Below are 24,487 nucleotides of genomic sequence, written 5' to 3'. Positions count from 1 at the left end.
GTAATGAGTTAAGTGCGTTTATGTGTTTTTCTGGAGGGGACCTTGTATGGGTGCTATGACCAATTATGGACCGATCGGAGAAAACATTCATATTAATATTTCTGTGCATATGAGCAATACTTATTCCAAATTTTGGTCATAGCTCCCATACAAGGACCCTTCCCAAAAATCACTCAAACGCACATAACTCATTACTAAACTAAGATATCCATATAAAATTTGGTACAAGTATTGCTCATATGCACAGAAATAAATCTGTGAAGTTTTTTTTTTTCGATCGGTACATAATTGGTCATAGCTGCCATACAAGGTCCCTTCCCGAAAATCACTTAAACGCACATAACTCATTACTAAATTAAGATATCCATATAAAACTTGGTACAAGTGTTGCTCACATATACAGAAATATTACTATGAAATTTTTTCCGATCAGTCCATAATTGGTCATAGCTCCCATACAAGGTCCCCTCCCGAAAATCACTTAAACGCATATAACTCATTACTAAATTAAAATATCCATTTGGTACAAGTATTGCTCTCACATACAGAAATATTACTGTGAAATTTTTTTCCGATCGGTCCATTATTGATCATAGCTCCCATACAAGGTCCCTTCCGGAAAATCACTTAAACGCGCATAACTCATTACTAAATTAAGATATCCATATAAAATTTGGTACAAGTATTGCTCATATGCACAGAAATATTACTGTAAAAATTTTTCCGATCGGTCCATCCTTGGTCATAGCTCCCATGCAAGGTTCCCTCCCGAAAATCACTTAGACGCACATAACTCATTACAAAATATTGATATCCATACATTTAGCACAAATATTGCTCTTATATACATAAATTACACTATAAAATTGTTTTACGATCGGTTCATATTTGGTCATAGCTCTCATACTAGGTCCCCTACAGAAAATCACATAAATGCACAATATTCATTACCTAATAATGAAATATTACTATGAAATTTTTTCCGATCAGTCCATAATTGGTCATAGCTCCCATACAAGGTCCCCTCCCGAAAATCACTTAAACGCATATAACTCATTACTAAATTAAAATATCCATTTGGTACAAGTATTGCTCTCACATACAGAAATATTACTGTGAAATTTTTTTCCGATCGGTCCATTATTGATCATAGCTCCCATACAAGGTCCCTTCCCGAAAATCACTTAAACGCGCATAACTCATTACTAAATTAAGATATCCATATAAAATTTGGTACAAGTATTGCTCATATGCACAGAAATATTACTGTAAAAATTTTTCCGATCGGTCCATCCTTGGTCATAGCTCCCATGCAAGGTTCCCTCCCGAAAATCACTTAGACGCACATAACTCATTACAAAATATTGATATCCATACATTTAGCACAAATATTGCTCTTATATACATAAATTACACTATAAAATTGTTTTACGATCGGTTCATATTTGGTCATAGCTCTCATACTAGGTCCCCTACAGAAAATCACATAAATGCACAATATTCATTACCTAATAATGATATAGATACAGAATTTTGAAATTTTGTCTTTATATACATAATTGGTCATAGCTCCTATACAAGGTCCTTTTACGAAAATCTCTTAAACGCACATTACTCATTACCAAATAAAGCTATTAATAAAAAATTTGGCCCAAATATTAATTTTGTATACAAAAATTCTATTTCCTTCAGAAAATCACTTAAACACACATTACTTATTACTAAATTACGATATAGATACAAAATTTGACTGAAATATAGCTTTTATGAACAGAAATTTTGCTTAAAGAATTTTTTACGATCGGTCTATAATTGGTCATATCTCCCATACTATGTCCTGCCCCTAAAAGCGCTTTAACCGTATTTAACTAGTTGCATTATCAATTTGTGTAGAACAAAATTATATATATTTATTTTGAAAATCCTTAAATCTTTTACACACATGCATACATGCGAAATACTAAATATCGCTCAGCGCTATAAAAATATAAAGAAAATGGTGTTTGTAATGTTCAATAAATCATGGAATTGTAATAGATTTAAGCTGTTTAAATCTTTGTATTATTTCTATTCAAGACATGAGAAAACTTATTTCTACAAATATTTGATCGATTAGAAAAGCATTAATATATGTATAAGTAGCTGGTGGAGGGTATTTAAGATTCGGCTCAGCCGAATATAGCACTCTGACTTGTTTTAATATTTAATTAAATCACTTTTTTTTTGGTGATCACTCGCGGCAGAAAACTAAAGAAACTAAATGTAATGCAAAAATCAATATTGTTAGTGGTGAAAAATTAAAAATGTATAAAAATATTTTAAAGCAAGTGTCAAAATAATATAAAAACAAAAATATTAGTAAGAAAAAAAAAAAAGAATTAAGAATAAAAAACAAATGTATATTGAGTGAAAATGTTAATAACATAAAACGTTAATGTATAACTTTAAATTCATCAATTAAAAAAAAAAAAAACAAGCAAGAGTGCTATATTCGGCTGTGCGGAATCTTATATACCATTCACCATCTTATATACCATTCACGAGAGAGGAGACACTTGAAAAAAACTTAAGAATTGAATGTGAAAAGAAAAAACATGAAAAACACTTAAGAATTGAATGTGAATAGAAAAAACATGATCAGTTTTGCCTGAACGCAAAGACAATGAACAGTTATACTATTTCATCACTTTTTAAGTTATTTGATTTTATTTTAGTTGACTGTAAGAACTTGTTTAAGAAAGTTCTCGCGAAAAATTTTGTTGTGAGAATTTTAAAATGCAAATGAGCAGCAATATTAAAACTATTTATTTCAGTACTTATTTAAACTAGAAATGAAAGTAATTTAAAAAAAGTTTTTTTCTTCTTGACGTACCGGTTATTTAACCCTACTGCAGTACCTGTCCATTGGACTATCTATTTCGGGACACTTGCCTTTCTCCTAGGACACGTCAATATCAAGTAAAGTAACTAGTAAAAGAGCTAGTAATGTGACTGACTCCCAAGAACCCATTTGGAGATTACCATCGATTGACTACTTTTGACTACCTCTTGGCAGTCTCGTTGTAGACTGTAGAGTGACAAGCCCATGTTAAAATGGTTGGTCACTTAGGTAGTTGGGTGGCTAGGGTCCACCATAAGTGGTATGTCAAGTGGTTAGTTCGGGACTGTCCCGTCGAACTGCTGGGAATCGTAACGATATTATGACAAAATAAATCATTATCTCATTCACAATTTAGCACTTTACACAAAAATATAAAACAATAAAATCCTATTTTCGCTTTGCCTAAGCCTGTTTACATACATACATACATACATACATACATATATACATACATACATACATACATACATACATACATACATACATACATACATACATACATACATACATACATACATACATACATACATACATACATACATACATACATACATACATACATACATACATACATACATACATACATACATACATACATACATACATACATACATACATACATACATACATACATACATACATACATACATACATACATACATACATACATACATACATACATACATACATACATACATACATACATACATACATACATACATACATACATACATACATACAAAAGTCGTATTGAAAATAACAACAAAAATCATGCAAAATACAAAAAGAAAAAAGCAACTGAGAAGTTAAAGTTAAACGTTTTTGCACTCTCCTCTCTTTTTTCAATAAGCCGTTTTGTTTACTTTTTTGTACGTGTGACTATTATTTCTATGTATTAGTAACAACTTTAAACGCTTATAGCTCCTAAAATTCTGAACCGATCTCATTAATATATATATTATGCACAGCTGCGAACAAATACCTTTAAAATCATATATTTTTTGGCAAGATCAGATGTAAACTGTAAGAGTAAAACGGGTCACAAAAAATTAGTCTTGCCTATTAATTATATAGATTTGTAATTGGATTAATTTTATGTGTAATAAATTACTTCTCGAAGGAGTTTGTTGTGAAAAATTATAACAAACAATGTAAATCTAGAGTTTTTAGACAATATAATTAAAATTTTTTAAAGATAAACATTTGTACTTTTTATACCCTTCACCTTCGTGAGAAGGGTATATATAAGTTTGTCATTCCGTTTGTAATTTCTATAATATAATTTTCCGACCCTATAAAGTATATATATTCTGGATCCTTATAGATAGCGGAGTCGATTAAGCCATGTCCGTCTGTCTGTCTGTTGAAATCAGTTTTTAGAGGACCCCAGATATCGGCGAGATCCGAATCTTCAATAATTCTGTTAGACATGCTTTCGAGAAGATCGCTATTTAAAATCAGCAAAAATCCGAGACAACCTCTGAAAATTTCATTAAAAAAGACAATTTTTTCATGCTTTGATTAATAAGCAACAACAACAACACTGCTTATTCATTGAGTATTTCGTTTCACATGTTTGGATGGCTGTGTCTTTCATTGGCATGTGTATATTGTTTTTGTTTCTTGGTGTATTCAGTTTCGTATGTTTGGATGTCTGTTGGTTTGATGGCGTTGTGTATTTTTTTTTTCGAGTATTTCGTTTCGTATGTTTGGATGGCTGTGTGTTTCAGTGCCTTGTGTATATTGTTTTTGTTTGTTGGTGTACAGTTTCGTATGTTTGATGTCTGTTGGTTTTACTGCCTTGTGTATTTTGTTTTTTGAGTGTTTATTTCGTTTAGCGTTGTTGTTGTTCATTTTGTTTTGCTATTGCTATAATAATGATATAATCGGGAAAATTAAATAGGTACATAAATTTAAATTTTATAAAATTTATATTTTTTAAATACACTATGGTGAAGGGTATATAAGATTCGGCACAGCCGAATATAGCACTCTTACTTGTTTTTACTCAATTTTCCTGCTTTTTGAACTACGATGTACCTTTTTTTGCTGATTTCAAATCTGGCAAGCCTAGTTTTGAGTCACATTTATTTACTTTTAAATACATTTCTTTACTAGTTTGACAATTGTCTCTCATATTGAATTCGAACAGAGGCAAAAAAGAATCAAACAAATTTTGAGTTCAGTCCCCCTAAATTGGCATAATCCGACACTGTGCTACGGTGCAAAGTGACACCCAATTGTGACCGTTTGATCACAGTTATAGCCGAATATAACACACTTACTTGTTTGGATTATGCCAGTCTGGTAGTAACTGAGCAATATGTATTCAGAACCAGTAAATTAAGTAAAGTTAATTTTTAAAATTTATTTTAAAATTTTTCAGATTTTAAGATTGCAAATGAACGAATATAAATATCATTACTTATTTACAAGCTTCGATATTGAACTATTTGACTTAGAGGATTTTAAATATAATTTTGTCAACATAACGTCATACCGATTGGTTGATGTAAATGATGTTGCAATTAAAGAAATTTTAAAAGATATGGAGACATTTAAGTATGAAAATAACTTATCAGATAACACAACAGGAATGGATGTGGATTTTAGTACGCACGGGGAAAAATCTGTATTTAATGAGAACTATCGTAAGAGGCGTACAATCGGGGCAGAGCCAGCATTAGTATTTGATTCAGTAAATATATTCGCCGTTGGTTTACAAACTTTGGAACAATCTCATACGTTACGCTTAAAGAATATGACATGTAGCGGGGCAGAACCTTGGGATGGCGGACTAAGTTTAATAAATTATATTAATTCTGTAATTGAAAATCTGTTAGAAATTAAATTAATATAATTAATAAACGCTTTAATTCAGGTGGAATGGCGTGGTTTAACCGGCCCTATTCAATTTAAGGAAGGTAGACGAATACAGTTTAAATTAGATTTGGTAAAATTGAAGCAACATTCGATTGTCAAAGTGGGAGAATGGTCACCTCAAAGTCGTCTTAATATTACAGAACCTTCATTATTTTTCGAGACGGGTTCCATGAATGTTACACTGGTAGTAATTACAATATTGGTATGTATTGTTTGGAATAATGCTATTTAAAGTTCACTTAAAGAAAAGAACGACCTATGGTTTTATTGAGATCAATTATTAAAAATTTTAATTATGTAATAGGAGACACCGTACGTCATGATGCATTATGGAAAAAATTTTACAGGAAACGAAAGATTTTTTGGCTTTTGTGTAGACGTGCTAGAGCTAGTGGCACGAGATGTGGGTTTCGACTACATATTAGATTTAGTACCTGATCGAAAGTATGGTGCAAAAGATTCCCACACTGGAGAATGGAATGGACTGGTGGCGCAATTAATGAAATATGTAAGTATATGGTAGTTGTTGAATATTAAGGGGTTATATTTTGAAAAAAAATTACCACTCATAGACCTTTGAACTCTATGATTTGTAATATATGTCTTTCTTAAATGTTTATATGCATATAAAAATTTCCCATATACAATTTTAGAGTTCTAGCTTTTACAGATTCCCAGATATACGAATTTCAGTTTTAATTTATATGGGAGGTGCAACGCCCGTTATCTTTACCTATCATATTTATTTTTCATGGGAGAAAACACCATCATTATACACATTTTAAACTTTGTATGAAAAGTATCACGACCATTATTTATTTTTCTTTTTCTTAAATATTTATATGGATGTAAAAATTTCCCATATACAATTTTTGTGTTCTAGCTTTTATAGATTCCCAGATATACGAATTTTAGTTTTAATTCATATGGGAGGTGCCACGACCTATTTGTAATCATCCAATTTACTACCCAAATGTTCACATGGATCGTGCAAAATTTCTAGCTCTATTAATTTCCCAGATATACGCATTTGTGTGTTTAATTCATACGATGGGTGCCAACCCCTTATTGCTAGTCAACCAGATTATTTCCCAAATGTTAACATGTATGACAAAGTTGTTCGTGCAAAATTTGAGGATTCTAGCTCCAATGACATCCCACATAAATATTATACAATTTTTTGTGTTTAATTCATATGAGAGATGCCACGTCCCCTAATTGCTAATTCGCCAATTTATTACCTAAATGTTCACATGGATGACAAAGTTGTTCATGCAAAATTTAAGAATTCTAGCTCTAAGCGCTTTCCAGATATATCCAGATATATGGATGTCAATACTGTCCATATACATTTTGAGGACTCTAGTTCTACCATATTCTGATATATTCGACTTTAACCTCTCCCACTTGCAATTTAAAGATAAAAAGTGGCCTATTCCTTCCAGGTATAGAGGAACATACAGTGAAAATTTAGTAGTCTAGCCTCCTATAAGGTACAAACAAATAAACAAACATATTGTTATATATGCATATAGATTCATATGAAAGATGCCACGCCCCCTATTCAAGTCCTCTAATTTTCCCAAAAAAAACTTATATTTACTAAAGTGGTTTGATGACTCTTACTGTTATACTTTCTCAGATATACTTATTTAACATTTTCTTTATATGGGAGGTGCCACGCTCACTATAGCTATACTTCTCATTTAAACCCCAGTTGTTCTTATAGATATGAATGTTGTCCAAACTAAATTTGAGGCAGTTTCTGAGATATGCGACTATTAAGATTTATTTTATATTTGGGCGTGGCACCTCCCCTTTTTGAAGCTTCGAAATAAAAAATAGCCTATAGTCCCTTCCAGACATACAGGAAGCCACTGTGAAAATTTCAAGAAAATCGGTTTAGCCGTTTCGCCGTCTATAGACTTCAACAAATAAACAAGCAAAAAACCCACAAATAAACACATATTCATCTTAATACCCTACACCACTATTGTGGGGAGTGTATTATACGTATGTTTGTGCTGATCTTTATAAGGCATAAAATGGTTGAAATCGGTCCATTATTTCACCTAGCCTCCATAACCATTAGTATCGCGATGAAATTCAGCACAACTAACCTTTATATAAAATTACATCCATCTTCCCAATTTTTTGAGGATCGGCCAAAGGCGTTTTCGGTAATAAGTAAAAAAAATAAGTTTTTTAAGGTTTTTTATACCCTCCACCACCATCAGTGGTGATAGAGGGTATATATAACTTTGTCATTCCGTGTGTAACACCAAGAAATATTCATCTAAGACCCAACAAAGTATATAAATTCTGGGTCCTTATCAAATTCTAAGTCGATTTAACTATGTCCGTCTGTCTGCCTAAAACACGCTCACGTTAAAACTAAGCAAAGGAAGTAAACCAAATTCACCGAAAATATTAATTGTTGTCCTAAGCAGTTTGGTATTGAAAATGAGCGAAATCGGTTCACACCGGGAAAAGTTATGAATCAAAATTTAAAACAACCTCGAAAAAATAAGCATTTTTTTACATATTCTGGTGTAATTTTCTCGAAAACTATGCAAGATAAATTCATGAAAATCACCATCAATTCGTTTCTACACAAGACCTTGTTCCCTGCTGAAAATTGCCCGAATCGGTCCACAATTTCATATACCTCCCATACAAAAGTTCATCTTCCCGGAAAATGGGTTTTTTGTTAACATCTTCCGACAAAATGTGGATATCTTCACAAAATTTTGCAAATTTAAATCTTATATCAATAGAATTCATAAAGAGAAAAAATTGTCTGGATCGGTCCATAATTGGACATAGCTCCCATACAAGGTCACCTCCCGAAAATCACTTAAACGCACATAATTCATTACTTAATTAAGATATCCATATAAAATTTAGTACATGTATTACACATATGCACAGAAACATTACTGTGGAATTTTTTTCCGATCGTTCCATAATTGGTCATAGCTCCCATACAAGGTCCCCTCCCGATAATCACTTAAACGTACATAACTCATTACAAAATTTAGATATCAATATAAAATTTGGTACATATATTACACATATACACAGAAACATTACTGTGAAATTTTTTTCCCGATCGGTCCATAATTGGTCATAGCTCCCATACAAGGTCCCCTCCCGAAAATCACTTAAACGCACCTAACTCATTATAAAATTAAGATATCCATATAAAATTTGGTACAAGTATTACTCATATGCACAGAAACATTACTGTGAAATTTTTTTCCGTTCGGTCCACAATTGGTCATAGCTCCCATACAAGGTCCCCTCCCGAAAATCTCTTAAACGTACATAACTCATTACAAAATTTAGATATCAATATAAAATTTGGTACATGTATTACACATATGCACAGAAATATTACTGTGAATTTTTTTTCCGATCAGTCCATAATTTGTCATAGCTCCCATACAAGGTCCCCTCCCCAAAATCACTTAAAACCACATAACTCATTAGTAAATGAAGATATCCATATAAAATTTTGTACAAGTATTGCTCTTATATACACAAATATTATTATGAAAGCTTTTTTGGATCGGTCTATAATTGGTCATAGCTCCCATACAAAGTCCCATCCCGAAAATCACTTAAACGCGCATAACTCATTACTGAATTAAGATATCCTTATCAAATTTGGTACAAGTATTGCTTATATGTACAGAAATATTACTGTGAAATTGTTTGCCTATCGGTCCATAATTGATTATATCTACCATACAAGGTCCTTTTCAGAAAAACTCTTAAAGGCACATTGCTCATTACCTAATAGTGATACCCATAAAATATTTGGCATAAATACTATTTTTGTACACATAAATGTTATTTCAAAATTTGTTCACGAGCGGTCCATCCTTGGTCATAGCTTCCATACAAGGTTCCCTCCGGAAAATCACTTAAACGTACATAACTCATTACCAAATATTGATATCCATATATTTAGCAAAAATATTGCTCTTATACACATAAATTAAACTATAAAATTGTTTTACGATCGGTCCATATTTGGTCATAGGTCTCATACTAGGTCCCCTCCAGAAAATCACTTAAATGCACAATATTCATTACCAAATAATGATATAGATACAGAATTTGGAAATTTTGTCTTTATATACATAATTGTTCGTAGCTCCCATACAAGGTCCTTTTACGAAAATCTATAATCGATTGGTTATATCTCCCATATTAGGTCCTGCCCCTAAAACCGTATTTAACTAGTTGCATTATCAATTTGTGTAGAACAAAATTATATACATGTATTTTGAAAATCCTTAAATCTTTCACACACATGCATACATGCAAATTACGCTATAAAAATAAAAAAGAAAATGGCGTTTGTAATGTTCAATAAATCTTGGAATTGTAATGATCTAAACTGTTTAAATCTTGGCACTTTTTTATTTCTACAAATATTTAATCATTTAAAAAACTATTAGTATCTGGTGGAGGGTATTTAAGATTCGGCTCAGCCGAATATAGCACTCTAGCTTGTTATCAAATGTTTTGATAGGTGTGAACTAATTATATTTTAAACATAATACAGCAATAATAAGGCTTCGTTGAGAGTCTCGTATGATAAATCTTGTACACGTTTTTGTTTGCGGTATAAGAAGACGGTTGTAAAAGGTTGACGGTAAAATAAGGTAAAAAATACCAAAACAACGACCATCTGAAAAACAAATAATATTATATTATTTTTAAATTATATATGGATAAAATAGTTGAACACTTTCACTTACACAGTGGCCTCCGGTAGGTTTGTGGTTAGTGTGGCACTGGTTAAGGAGCGTACACCAGTCCCGATAGTGGCCTAGGTGTATTTCTTCGGATTTGATATACTATATACATTCTCTTTTCAAACTAACTACTTTCATTTATGTTATCCATTTACTTCATATTTTGGGATAAATGTTTACAAGATTGCTCCTTTATGTTATCTGCAAAGACGGAAATAAACAAACATGACATTAAATGTATTAATATGTTGTTCAGTTTTAAAGAATAGCTTACCTGTGACCATTTGTTTAATATGTCAGAAGTACATTACGCGTGTGACACAACGTGGAGCCGGACATTTTTTGTTGCACAAATAGAATTTAAATTCGTTTGTATGTATCCAGTGTTTCATTGAAATAAGGCCTCTCTTGGACAACGTCATATTATTCCAGCTTACTCATTATATTCAAATATTTGTTGTACAATTTATCTTGGGGTTTCCTTCCAGATTGCTTTATGTAGTAATATTCCTAAATAATAAAACAAATATCAGTGCTATATGTACAAATAATTTCTACTTAAATATATTTTTTCTAGCAACATTGTATATAATGTAGTCAATAACAAATTACGTCATCGAACTTGTTTGATAACAAGTTCGATTATATGATACATACATGATTTCCTTTTTGCGCAGTAAAAATAATAACACATTGTACCGACGACGACTAGCAGACGCAGCAGCAGCAGCAAAGGAGCAGCGCAGCAATTTTCCATTCGGCAGCTATCGGCCGAAGGCCATGATTAAGCTAAGCCATGAATTGGAAAATTGCTGCGCTGCTCCTTTGCTGCTGCTGCGTCTGCTAGTCGTCGTCGGTACAATGTGTTTATTATTTTTACTGCGCAAAAAAAATGTATCACATGATCGAACTTGTTATCAAACAAGTTCGATGACGTAATTTGTTATTGACTACATTATATACAATGTTGCTAGAAAAAATATATTTAAGTAGAAATTAAAATGTAAATTGTTAGTATGGTGTTAAAGTTATTTCGCGATGGTTTTACTTTTCCCGGTCACAATTATTTAGGACCAGGAAATACTATATATAAAGAAGACGATCCGGTTGATGATGTTGATTTTGATGCTTACATACATGATTTAGAATACGAATTATCAACTTCTAAAGAACAAATAAGAGAAGCTGATCGAGTTGCAATTATATCATTTATTGAGGATTATAAAAAAACGGATCATTAGCTGAATTTTGTGGTATTGTTGGTTTATCAATTAAATATGGTTTTGAATATATTTTTGGTGTTCAATATCCTAGTACGTCTGACAAACAAAAAACATTAGCGCAAACAGTATATGCAGCTAGAGAACAACATTTAGCTCAAGAGTGGTCAAATATTAAAGATAAACCTGGTAAAGGAGGATATAAAAATTATTCAGATTTCAAACCAAAATCATTAATTGCTAAACAAATTTACGATGCTTATAAAACAGGGGGTTATTATTACGGAGCTTTAAAAAAAGATTTTGATGCAACTAGAGGTAGCACCAGAGCCGATAACCAACCTCCCACCAAACGACCAAGACCTGCAGAAGATAGTGATACAGATCGAGAAGGTAACCCCGATTCTACTTTCATTGAAAAACCTAATCATCCTAATTCTATTGCTGCTAATATGGATGTTGATCAAGCGAATATTCATCAACAAAGTGGTTCAAGTCGTGGACCGAATACGGGAGCGAGGTCATCTGCTTCGGGAAGTGGAGATACCCTGCTTGCAATGTCACATGGATAAGACCTAGTACACCTTGTGCAAATAATTATATGCATTTTTCAAAAACAAAAATATTAATAAGTTATGGATATAGAACTGAAAATATACAAACATCAGAGACAATTGATCAAATAACAACCTCTATGGCTTTAATACATGTAGATTTTTCACCTTTCTACTTAAGTGAAGCAGAATTTGATATGTTACCTACTACATCTGAAGTTACAAAAGTTACATGTCAAGTAACTCCACTAGGAACTAGAACTTCCTTTGATGTTGGTGCATCTGTAAGTGGAACAGCTACATCAGAATATGTTCCTATTGGATTAGTAGCAGAAGGATTAAATAAAAAATTTTATGGTAAAAATATTAAATATATTAGTTCAGATACAGATCCAATGAAAGTTACTGGTGTTGAAACTATTAACGTAACTGAAATGTATGAAAAATATTATAAACATATACCATCTAATGCATTATGTGTTCCAACTCCAATTTCTGAATATTTTGTACATGAATGGAATAGAGAAAAAACACCAGATCCTAATTATATTGTTCATAATAAAGGGAGTGTAAGAATGGATGAAAAAGTACATCAATTTTTAATAAATCAAGCTATAGGAATGCCAATAGCAAATTATGAATATAAACCTAAAAGTGGTTTTATTAAAAAAGGAAAAGAAAATTTAGTTCTTCAAAGTAGAATTAAATATAAAATTCATTCTACAAAAATTAGACCACATTCTCATGCATTACAATTTTTCAAAGCAAATAATAAAACTATTTCTGGAGATATTTAAACAGTGCTTGTTATTGGAAAATTGAATGTTCAATAGAAATTAAATGTAACATTTCTTCAGCTTTTGGTAAAGGAACAAGTGTTAGTTGGCATTTGGAAGTCAACTTTTGTACAAATTATGATAGAGCTTATACAGATGGTCAAACTCTTTTTAGTGTTACAGATGACGATAAAACATAAAAAAAAAATTAAATAATGAAGATGATGATTATGAAGTTATAAATAAAAACAAGATTTTTAAATTTGTAATTTACTTTATAATATTATATTTTATTAATAAATGATAACAAGCTAATGGATTTGGTTTTTTTTATAATTTTTAATAAGATCCCCATTTATTTGTAAACATTTTAGATCTGAAAGCAACATCATTCGGGAACACATCATTATTCGACAATACTATAACAGGAGTTCTCATTATTACTGCATCATTAGACTATTTTACTTTTGCAGCTACAGTATCTCCTCCAAATAACATTTTTAAAGTTTCAGTTGCTGTAGCTTCTAAGATTGGTTCATTCCATAAAACAATTCTCTTGTCAACACATTCCATTAAAGGAAAAGAGCAGTATCTATTGAAATTTCCAACTTGTCCAAAATTTAAACAGAAATGAATGAAACTGTCAAAAAAGAAATTTTTACCTTTATTAGGAAGAGATAAAATAAATATAGTATTTTTATACCCTCCACCACCATCAGTGGTGATAGAGGGTATATATAACTTTGTCATTCCGTGTGTAACACCAAGAAATATACATCTGAGACCCAACAAAGTATACATATTCTGGGTCCTTATGAAATTCTGAGTCGATTTAGCTATGTCCGTCTGTCCGTCCGTCCGTCCGTCCGTCTGTCTGTCGAAGCTATATAATTTAACCAAATTCACCCAAAATATTCATTATTATCCGGTACAGTTTGGTATTGAAAATGAGCAAAATCGGTTCACATCGGGAAAAGTTATGAATCAAAATTTAAAACAACCTCGAAAAAAAATAAGCATTTTTTACACATTCTAATGTAATTTTCTCCAAAACTATGCAAGATAAATCCATGAAAATCACCATACATTCGTTTCTACACAAGATCTTGATCCGTGCAGAAAATTTCTAGAATCGGTCCACAATTTCATATACCTCCCATACAAAAGTACAAATTCCCGGAAAATGGGTTTTTCGTTAATAACTTCCATCACAATATCGATATCTTCACAAAATTTTACAAATTAAAATCTTATGTCAATAGAATTCTTTCAGAGAAAAATTTTCTGGATCGGTCCATAATTGGACATAGCTCCCATACAAGGTCCCCTCCCGAAAATCACTTAAGCGCGCATAACTCATTACTAAATTAAGATATCCATATAAAATTTGGTATAAGTATTTCCCATATACATAGAAATATTACTGTGGAAATTTTTTCCGATCGGTTCAAAATTAGTCATAGCTCCCATACAAGGTCCCCTCCCGAAAATCACTTAAACGCGCATAACTCATTACTAAATAAAGATATCCATACAAAATTTGGTATAAGTATTGCCCATATGCATAGAAATATTACTGTGAATTATTATCCGGTACAGTTTGGTATTGAAAATTAGCAAAATCGGTTCACATCGGGAAAAGTTATGAATCAAAATTTAAAACAACCTCGAAAAAAATAAGCATTTTTTACACATTCTAATGTAATTTTCTCCAAAACTATGCAAGATAAATCCATGAAAATCACCATACATTCGTTTCTACACAAGATCTTGATCCGTGCAGAAAATTTCTAGAATCGGTCCACAATTTCATATACCTCCCATACAAAAGTACAAATTCCCGGAAAATGGGTTTTTCGTTAATAACTTCCATCACAATATCGATATCTTCACAAAATTTTACAAATTAAAATCTTATGTCAATAGAATTCTTTCAGAGAAAAATTTTCTGGATCGGTCCATAATTGGACATAGCTCCCATACAAGGTCCCCTCCCGAAAATCACTTAAGCGCGCATAACTCATTACTAAATTAAGATATCCATATAAAATTTGGTATAAGTATTGCCCATATACATAGAAATATTACTGTGAAAATTTTTTCCGATCGGTTCAAAATTAGTCATAGCTCCCATACAAGGTCCCCTCCCGAAAATCACTTAAACGCGCATAACTCATTACTAAATAAAGATATCCATACAAAATTTGGTATAAGTATTGCGCATATGCATAGAAATATTACTGTGAAATTTTGTTCCGATCGGTCCATAATTGGTCATAGCTCCCATATAAGGTCCCCTCCCGAAAATCACTTAAACGCTCATAACTCATTACTAACTATAAAGTTTGGCAGAAGTATTGCTCATATACAGAGAAATATTACTGTGAAATTGTTTTCCTATCGGTCCATAATTGATCATAGCTGCTATACAAGGTGCCTTTCAGAAAACACTTAAAGGCACATAACTCATTAGGAAATAGTGATACCCATAAAATATTTGGCATTAATACTATTTTTGTACACATAAATGTTGTTTCAACATTTTTTCACGATTAGTCCAACCTTGGTCATAGCTCCCATACAAGGTTCCCTCCCGAAAATCACTTAAACGCACATAATTCATTACCAAATATTGATATCATACATTTAGCAAAATTATTGCTCTTATATACATAAATTACACTATAAAATTGTTTTACGATCGGTCCATATTTGGTCATAGCTCTCATACTAGGTCCCCTCCAGAAAATCACTTAAATGCACAATATTCAATATTACAAATAATGATATAGATACAAAATTATAAAATTTTGTTTTTATATATAATTCATCACAGCTCTCATACAAGGTCCTTTTATGAAAATCTCTTAAACTCACATTACTCATTACCAAGTAAAGCTATTGATACAAAATTTGCCACAAATATTAGTTTTGTATACAAAAATTCTATTTCAAGATTTCTCACGTTCCCTTCCGAAAATCACTTAAACACACATTACTTCCCAGTAAAAACTTTCATTACCATGTAAGGGGTAAAAATGCTAAAATTTACTTACACAATAGCATTTTAAGTCATTATTTTAACACGGTGATGTCATTGGAGGCAAGTACTTACCACAAACGATTACAAGTAATTAGAAAAAGTAGTCATTGTAAATCGCATGAAAAAACGTATACTGCTTCTATATCTTTACTGGCAAGATGACTAATGAATTAGAAAGTATTTATATAATACATTATTAGTAAGACCTTATTAGACCACTTCTATGTAATCCAGGCGATATGTAGTAGTCATTGAAAAGTATGTTGTTAGGTAAGTAATTACAATTGAAAGCTATTACCCAGTTTTTGTTGGGTTATTACTAAATTACGATATAGATATAAAATTTTACTGAAATATAGCTTTTATGTACAGAAATTTAGCTTAAAGAATTTTTTACGATCGGACTATAATTGGTCATATCTAGGTCCTGCTCCTGAAAGCACTTTAACCGTATTTAACTAGTTGCATTAGCAATTTGTGTAGATTATATATGTATTTTGAAAATCCTTTAATTTTCACACACATACATACATGCAAATTACTAAATATCGCTAAGCGCTATAAAAATATAAAGAAAATTGCGTTTGTAATGTTCAATAAATCTTGGAATTGTAATAGATTTAAGCTGTTTAAATCTTGGGATTTTTCAATTTAAGACATGAGATAACTTATTTCTACAAATATTTGACCAATTAGAAAAGTCTTAATATAAAAGTAGCTGGTGGAGGGTATTTAAGATTCGGCTCAGCCGAATTTAGCACTCTAACTTGTTTCGGAATATTTTTATCAATAACATTATATAAATCTGTTAGAAATTGCAAAATTTTTTCATCATTATTATAAAACTGTAATTTTAAAAAATCATCCATTATTTCCAATGATTCATTTACATTATAATAATAGTTGTATAAATTACCAATAGGAGCATTAAATACTAAATTTTGAGGTTCAATAGATTTTAAATATAAATACAATTCATTAAAACTTAGATTATTTATGTAATTATTTACAATTCTAATACAATGTATGTATTTGTATTTAAAAGATGATGTGTAGGAGACGTAGGATGTTCTTTAAAAAAATCAATTATTTTGTCTCCCTTTCCTCTCTTTTTACTCCTTTGATTTTCTTGATCTGTAAAATTTTCATAACAAATTGATGATTGGGATCCAAAGGTTAATGGGTTAGAAAAGTTGAATGAAAACTTGCTTCCTCCCACCACTCGGTCTTGGGTTTTTTCGAGATCTTCGAAAAATCGTACACATCTAGTTTCACAACTTGGAAACCACGTTCTCCGGGCGTTGTTAAAGTACAAATACCTCCTGGACTCCTTTTTGAGATTGTTATGACCCATTGTTGGTATTATATTAATATGGCAACACTGAATGCAAATAATAGTTATTGCATTCCTTTTTCTATTGTTATTCTTAATTTTAAGTTCGTTGAATAAAAATGTATTGAATTATTAAAAAACGCGTGTATATTACTTACATACTTTTCAAATAAGGAATAGAAAAGTGGCGACGAGTAAAAAAGAGTAAAATAAATATTATGCATCAATAATAAAAAGCGGAAAAGGGTATTAACCAGAATTAAATAGGAACACTTCAGGATGGATGCTGCTCAATTTGCCCAATTATTAGAAGCCTTCAATAAGACTCAACGCGACCTGCTACAACAATTAAATGCAAGTTCAGCCATTACAAGTGCTGTTGCCGCCATTTGAGAACTTTGACGAGAAAAATGAAAATTTCTAATTATACCGTCAGCGATTCGAAAATTATTTAACTATGAAAGGTGTTTTTGCAAATAAAACACTTTGTCATCAAATGTTGGTAAACTCAATTGGTTCTACACACTTCAAGTTGTTAGTTTCGCTTATTGCCCCCAAGACAATTAACGATGTTGAATATGACGACATAATAAAAATCTTGGAGGCACATTTATGCCCGAAAAAGAACTTCCTAGTAAGTCAACACAGATTTTTGTCAACATATCAAAGTGAGGATCAAACAATTGCTGATTATGTCGCACTATTACGTCGGGACATTATTGAATGTGAGTTCAGATCAACATGTAATTGTAATGCAGATATTTCAAATATTTTTCTTCGAGCACAATTTATACGTGGCCTTAAGGATAATACAATTCGAGAGCAATTACTTCAATCCGAGGAAGCAGAATTCGAAAAAATTATACAAAGAGCACTTTCCCTCGAATCATCAAAGATAGATAGCCGCGAAATGAATACAAAGCAGGCCATCTGTAGTGACATCAACAAAATTCAAGCCGGTACCTCAAGTCGCCGTAGAAGTCGGTTAAAAAATCGTTCTTCTTCAACGCAACGCAATTCCAAATCGAGATTAGATTATAGGAAATTGGGAATTGATAATTTGTGTTTACGTTGTGGTAGAGACAACCACAAAACAAATGACTGCCGCACTAACAAACATAACCTCAAATGCAACTCGTGCGGAAAAAGAGGATATATCCAGCGTGTGTGCATAAAAACCTTAATCAAATCTTCAAGGGAAAATATAAATCATGAGAATGATGAGACAATCCACCAGATTTATGGTATCAACCAAATAGTGGATATATTTTCAAATGAATTCAAAGTAAATGATATCGGTAAATACTACGTCGAGGTAGATATAAATGGACGCCGCCAAAAATTTGAAGTCGACACTGGTGTTGGATTTACACTAATACCAAGAAATGAATACGAAAAACTGCATGTAAAGGAACCATTGCAGCCTTCAAGAATTGCTTTTCGTTCCTACACTAAAAATATAATAATTCCGGATGGTAAGGTCAATGTAAGAGTAAAATGCAACAACTTAACAACAAATGAGGAGTTATATGTCGTTCCGAGTGGTCATGATGCCCTCATGGGTCGAGTATGGATTCGCCATTTGAAGATAAATTTACAGCAAGTAGACAAACAACACCTTCACAATATTAATACAGTGGAGATATATAAATTAGATTCAATTTCTGATATAATTAGTGAATTTAACGATGTATTTACAGAGAAAATAGGATGTGTTAACAACTATGAAGTTACTTTACAGCTACGCCAGGGTTCCAAACCGGTATTCTACAAGGAACGAGAAGTGCCATACGCTCTACGAGAACGTGTTGAAAAGGAACTAAATGAATTAGAAGCTGCCGGGATTATATCAAAATGTGAAAGAAGTGATTGGGGATCACCTCTCGTGATTATTCCAAAACCAGATGGAGGAATTCGACTATGCGTCGATTACAAACCAGGTGTTAATCCACAACTTGTTTCTTCGAATTATCCTATACGTCGTATTGACGAGATTTTAAATAACCTAAAAGGGTCAAAATATTTTTGTCGACTAAGCCTCTATAAAGTGTACCTTCACCTACGAGTAAATCCAGAATCCAGTGAGATACAAAAAATGTCAACACATAAGGGGACCTACAGAGTCAGCCGCCTTTCTTTTGGTATAAAAACCGCACCATCAGAATTTAATCGTATTATTGAACAAATTTTATCTGGCTTAGACAAAACCATGTCATATTTCGATGACATTATAATACATGGATCTACAGAAGCCGAATGTAAACGAAATTTAATATTGTGCCTCAAGCAACTACAACAACACGATTTACACTTGAATAGAAGCAAATGCTAATTTTTTCAAACTCAAATCGAATATCTTGACATATTGTAAGATATAATGAAATCTCAAAGTCACCAGGAAAAATTGATGCAATAGTTAATATGCCTCGCCCAGCTAATATCGATGATGTTAGAAGATTTTTAGGCATGATAACGTATTATTCCAGATTTATTCCAGATGTCTTCAATAACTTATCCGTTACGTCAATTGCTTCAGAAAAATTCGACATTTTGTTGGTCTTCAAATTGTGAAGCATCGTTTATAAAACTTAAAAATATAATCTCCAGTGACCAAGTACTTATGCCATTCGATCCAGAACTTCCAGTTATAGTAGCATGTGATGCCAGTCCTACAGGTATAGCAGGTGTACTTTCACATATAGTAAATGGTATAGAACGTCCAGTTGCATATGCATCGAGATCATTGTCTACAGCTGAACGAAACTATAGCCATATAGATTGTGAAGCACTTTCAATTGTATCTACATTGAATCACTTTTTTAATTACCTCTACGGAAGGAAGTTTCAACTTATTACAGACAATCGACCATTGACACGCATTTTTCATCATCACAATAAGATGCCAGCTATAACATCTGCCAGATTGCTACGATACGCAGAATTTTTATCAAGTTTCAATTATGAAATTGTCTTCAAAAAGGGCTCTGAACATATTAATGCTGATTGCCTCTATCGTGCTACGCAGCCTCAAGAAAAGCTATCTACAGATAAGCTCATTAATGAAGAAGTTAATGAGTTGTGTTTTGAATCAATTTTCAATATTTCTAATGAACACGTGAATGCCGAAATATTAGCCACGAACCAGCAAAAGATCCAGAACTTTCAAAAATTTTGACAGATCTGCTAAGTGGTGATGACGACGAAGGAAAATATACCCTCGATAATGGAGTGATCTTTAAAGGTCAAAGAGTGCTTATACCGAAAAGTCTTAAATCTATAATTCTCCAAGAATTACATCACACACATCCGGGGATTACAAAAATGAAACAACTTGCAAGAATATACTGTTTTTGGAAAGGAATTGACCGTGATATAGAGAGAATGGTAAGATCATGTGAATCTTGTGTGGAAGTTCAAAATCGACCATCAAAAGCCCCACTACACCAATGGGAAGAGGAAAACTGGGAGAGAATCCATATAGATTACGCAGGTCCATTTCAGAATCACAATTTTCCAATTGTTGTAGACGCAAAATCAAAATGGACCGAATTTAGAGTCATACGTGATGCACCTACAACGCATCTGGAATTTTTACTACCCATGGTTTCCCTTCAATTATTGTGTCCGACAACGCTACAATCTTCACCAGCGAACAATTCAAATTATATTGTAAGCAGAATGGTATTTTCCAAAAACTAATTGCTCCAGGACATCCAAGTACAAATGGATTAGCAGAGCGAAATGTTCAAACACTAAAGCGTAAATTGAAAGCAATGTCATCCGATCCGGCTTCAATACAGAAAAAGGTTAACGAAATTCTTCAAAGATATCGAGCTACACCTCTGAACTGTGGAAAGAGTCCAGCTGAACTCTATTTTAAAAGACGTATTCGAATTAAATTGTATGCTTTAAAACCTACAAAGAAAATTTTTTCTCCAAAGCCTATCCCGGGCGTTCGTCAAATAGGCGTGGGAGAAAGAGTGCAAGTTCTACACATTAGAAACAACAAAACTGTATGGAAAATGGGCAACGTAATCAGGAAGTTTGGAAACCTACATTATTTAGTGAAATTGGATGATGGCTATACGCTTAAACGCCATATAGACCAACTGAAAATTACAAATGTTCAGAAACGGGAAGTACACTTTGCCCCAAGCATTGATGGAAACAATACTGATTCTACTAACCGTCAAAATCAACAGGCTCATGATTATAACCAGTATATATTGGAAGCTCCAAATCTTCAAAATCAGTCAAATCCAGAATCCCAGGAAAATCAAGAAACTACTAGTCATGCTGTACCTCAAGATCCTACAACGGTACAAGAAGCGCAGAATTCTCAAGAGCAAACTATTCGTAGATCTGCAAGATTACGCAATAGGCCAACATATCTTCAAGATTACGTTCCAGAATAAATTATGTACTATTTTATTAATTTATTTTCGAATTGATTTTTTTTTTTTCAAAATGACAAGATGGTATTATATTAATAAGGCAACACTGAATGCAAATAATAGTTATTGCATTCCTTTTTCTGTTGTTATTCATAATTTTAAGTTCGTTGAATAAAGATGTATTGAATTATTAAAAAACGCGTGTATATTACTTACATACTTTTCAAATAAGGAATAGAAAAGAGATAGATTGCGAGATTAATCCAATGTTGGATTGTGAACTTCCAACTTGGAATGACTCTTCGAGAATGTCTTCGATGGATTTCCCTTGGGAGGTACTGCATGAAAGCGCATCTACATGAATTGTTGGAGTATGTGCAGTCGTGGATAATATGGAAGTGGTTTCCATGGTGTGCGATGAACAAGATGGCCCCATAAAATTTTCTGCATATTTGTCCAATTGGAAGTTTCCAATGTCATCTCCTCCACCAAATACATCGGATCAGTCGCTGTTTAAGAGGAAAGTCACTAAAGCATTTAATGAATACTTCCCTAACTCTTTTTTCTGGTGTACTACATATTTCTGGGCCGCTTGAAGGGAGTCCATCAATAAATGTAAAATCTTTTTGGCTTCGTACTCCTTCTCTTTCAAGGAGAGACAAATTAAAGTCTCTATAGTCGAAGGAATGTGTTCTTTAACTGGTACTTTTTGAGTTTTCTATAATATTGTACATAAAAACATGAAATTAAGCATGTAGAGACCGAAGGAAATGAGAACCCATAAAAGAAGACTTTTTCGGTACATTTTGGTACTTTTTGATACTTTTAACTGGTACTTTTGGAGTTTTCTATAATTTTGAGCCTAGATACATGAAATTAAGCATGTAGAGCCTGGAGTAAATGAGAACCAATAAAAAGGGCCGTTTTGGTACATTTTCGTTCTTCAAAAGGTACTTTATCAATTTTCTATAATATTGAACCTAGAAACATGAAACTAAGCTGGAGTAAATGAGAATCTATAAAATGGGACTTTTTTGTACTTTTTGTTCTTCAAACGGTACTTTTTGAATTTTCTATAATATTGAACATAGAAACATGAAATTAAGCATGTAGAGACCGGAGTAAATGGGAACCCATCAAAGCGGACTTTTTCGTACTTTTTCGTTCTTCAATAGGTACTTTTTGAATTTTCAATAATATTGAACCTAGAAACATGGAAACTATTGAACTTAGAAACACAAAAATAAATAAAAGATGTATTTTGGTATGTCTTCGTACTTCAACTGATACTTTTTGATATTTGTAAAATATTGAATATATAAACATTGAACGAAAATTTATAAAAAGATGCTTTCTGGTAGTTTTTGTTCTTTTAGTATTACTTTTTGAATTTTCTATATTATTGAACCTAAAAACATAAAATTGGACACACAGCTTCCTGAATGTATAATAAGCTGTATGAGAGGTATTTCTGGTTGAAAATTTAACATGCTCCATCCTTATCTAATTAAAATCTATAAAAAACTTTCTCTTACATTTTCGTTCTCCAACTGATATTTTTTGTAATATTAAGACTAGAATCAATCATTATTGATTGAAAATTTATGAAATACAACCGTTTAGTCTGTGCGATAATGAATCAGTCAGTCAGTGAGTCAGTAATGTGCTTTGCTACTCCTGTCGATATAAAATAAAAAATTTTCAAAATATATTGATGTACATTTTTTGTTTATAAAAATTTTCTTATTATTTGTTTGTCACTATCCAAAACCATAAAGTAATAAGACAAAGAAAGTTTGATATTTAAAGTAATTTATAAATTAATGATATTTATGTACATATATTATTTCTTAATAATTATTTCTTATTCCTATTCATTAGCATAAATTTACAAAATATTACAAAATTACTAAAATTTAATTGACTTAATATTTACAATTAAAATTTTTCTTAATAATTATTTCCTATTCTAAAGCCTTGGGATATACAATATTTTTGTGTTTCCCCTCAGGCGCGTAGGTATACAAATCTGAAGGTTTCTCAACTCGCTTCTCAACTTGCAGGGATTGACCCTGAAATTTGTTTATTGTCATCGCGAATGCCAAACGTGTAGGAAATTGCAACCGTTTGAAGTCGAATGGCATTTCCGATGTTGTCATTGAGATCCGAGGTAGTAAGACATCCGTTCCTTTATATTGGCCAGTTGTAATCGTTGCTTCGATTAAGTTGTTCATTAATTTTTTAACTGTTAATCGAGTAGCATTACAAAGACGTGGTGGATCAATATTTCGCAATAAAATAATTGGAACGCCAATTTTCAACTTCAATTCGTGGGGATACATTGACGACATCATCATTATTTGTAACAGTATCGATGGATTTATATGTTTTTAAATTACCATCGATTCTATTCAAAATAATATTATTGATACAATTAACGTCAATGTTTTTGGGTGCCAGTAAAGCACGCTCACATAACCACTGCCTATTTTTGAAATTACGTTGAAGATTTGGAAAAACACAATATATTAACTCTTTCTTTGATTGTGTGATCCTACTTTACACAATTTATGGTTGGCTCAATTGTCATTTTTCCATTTCCTAAATCCAGCAATTGTTTTGTTGTTAATTTTA

The 24,487-nt window shown here is 32.0% G+C and overlaps 1 protein-coding gene across 1 annotated transcript in view; it reads left to right on the top strand.

Moving 5' to 3' along the window:
• The window catches only part of LOC119611662 (glutamate receptor ionotropic, kainate 2-like), a 39,215-nt gene that overhangs the window by 7,327 nt on the left and 7,401 nt on the right, over positions 1–24,487 (top strand). Inside the window, exons 2-4 of the mRNA XM_037967318.1 lie at positions 5,268–5,705; positions 5,763–5,966; positions 6,069–6,272. Coding sequence (XP_037823246.1) covers positions 5,283–5,705; positions 5,763–5,966; positions 6,069–6,272 — 831 coding nt within the window. The 5' untranslated portion in view covers positions 5,268–5,282. The remainder of the gene's footprint in view (positions 1–5,267; positions 5,706–5,762; positions 5,967–6,068; positions 6,273–24,487) is intronic.

This window comes from Lucilia sericata, unplaced genomic scaffold (assembly GCF_015586225.1).
Source record: "Lucilia sericata isolate MDLA Ls3-8-SP2 unplaced genomic scaffold, ASM1558622v1 Contig001509F_arrow, whole genome shotgun sequence".
Lineage (NCBI taxonomy): Eukaryota > Metazoa > Arthropoda > Insecta > Diptera > Calliphoridae > Lucilia > Lucilia sericata.
This window is presented reverse-complemented; position numbering and strand designations above follow the sequence as displayed.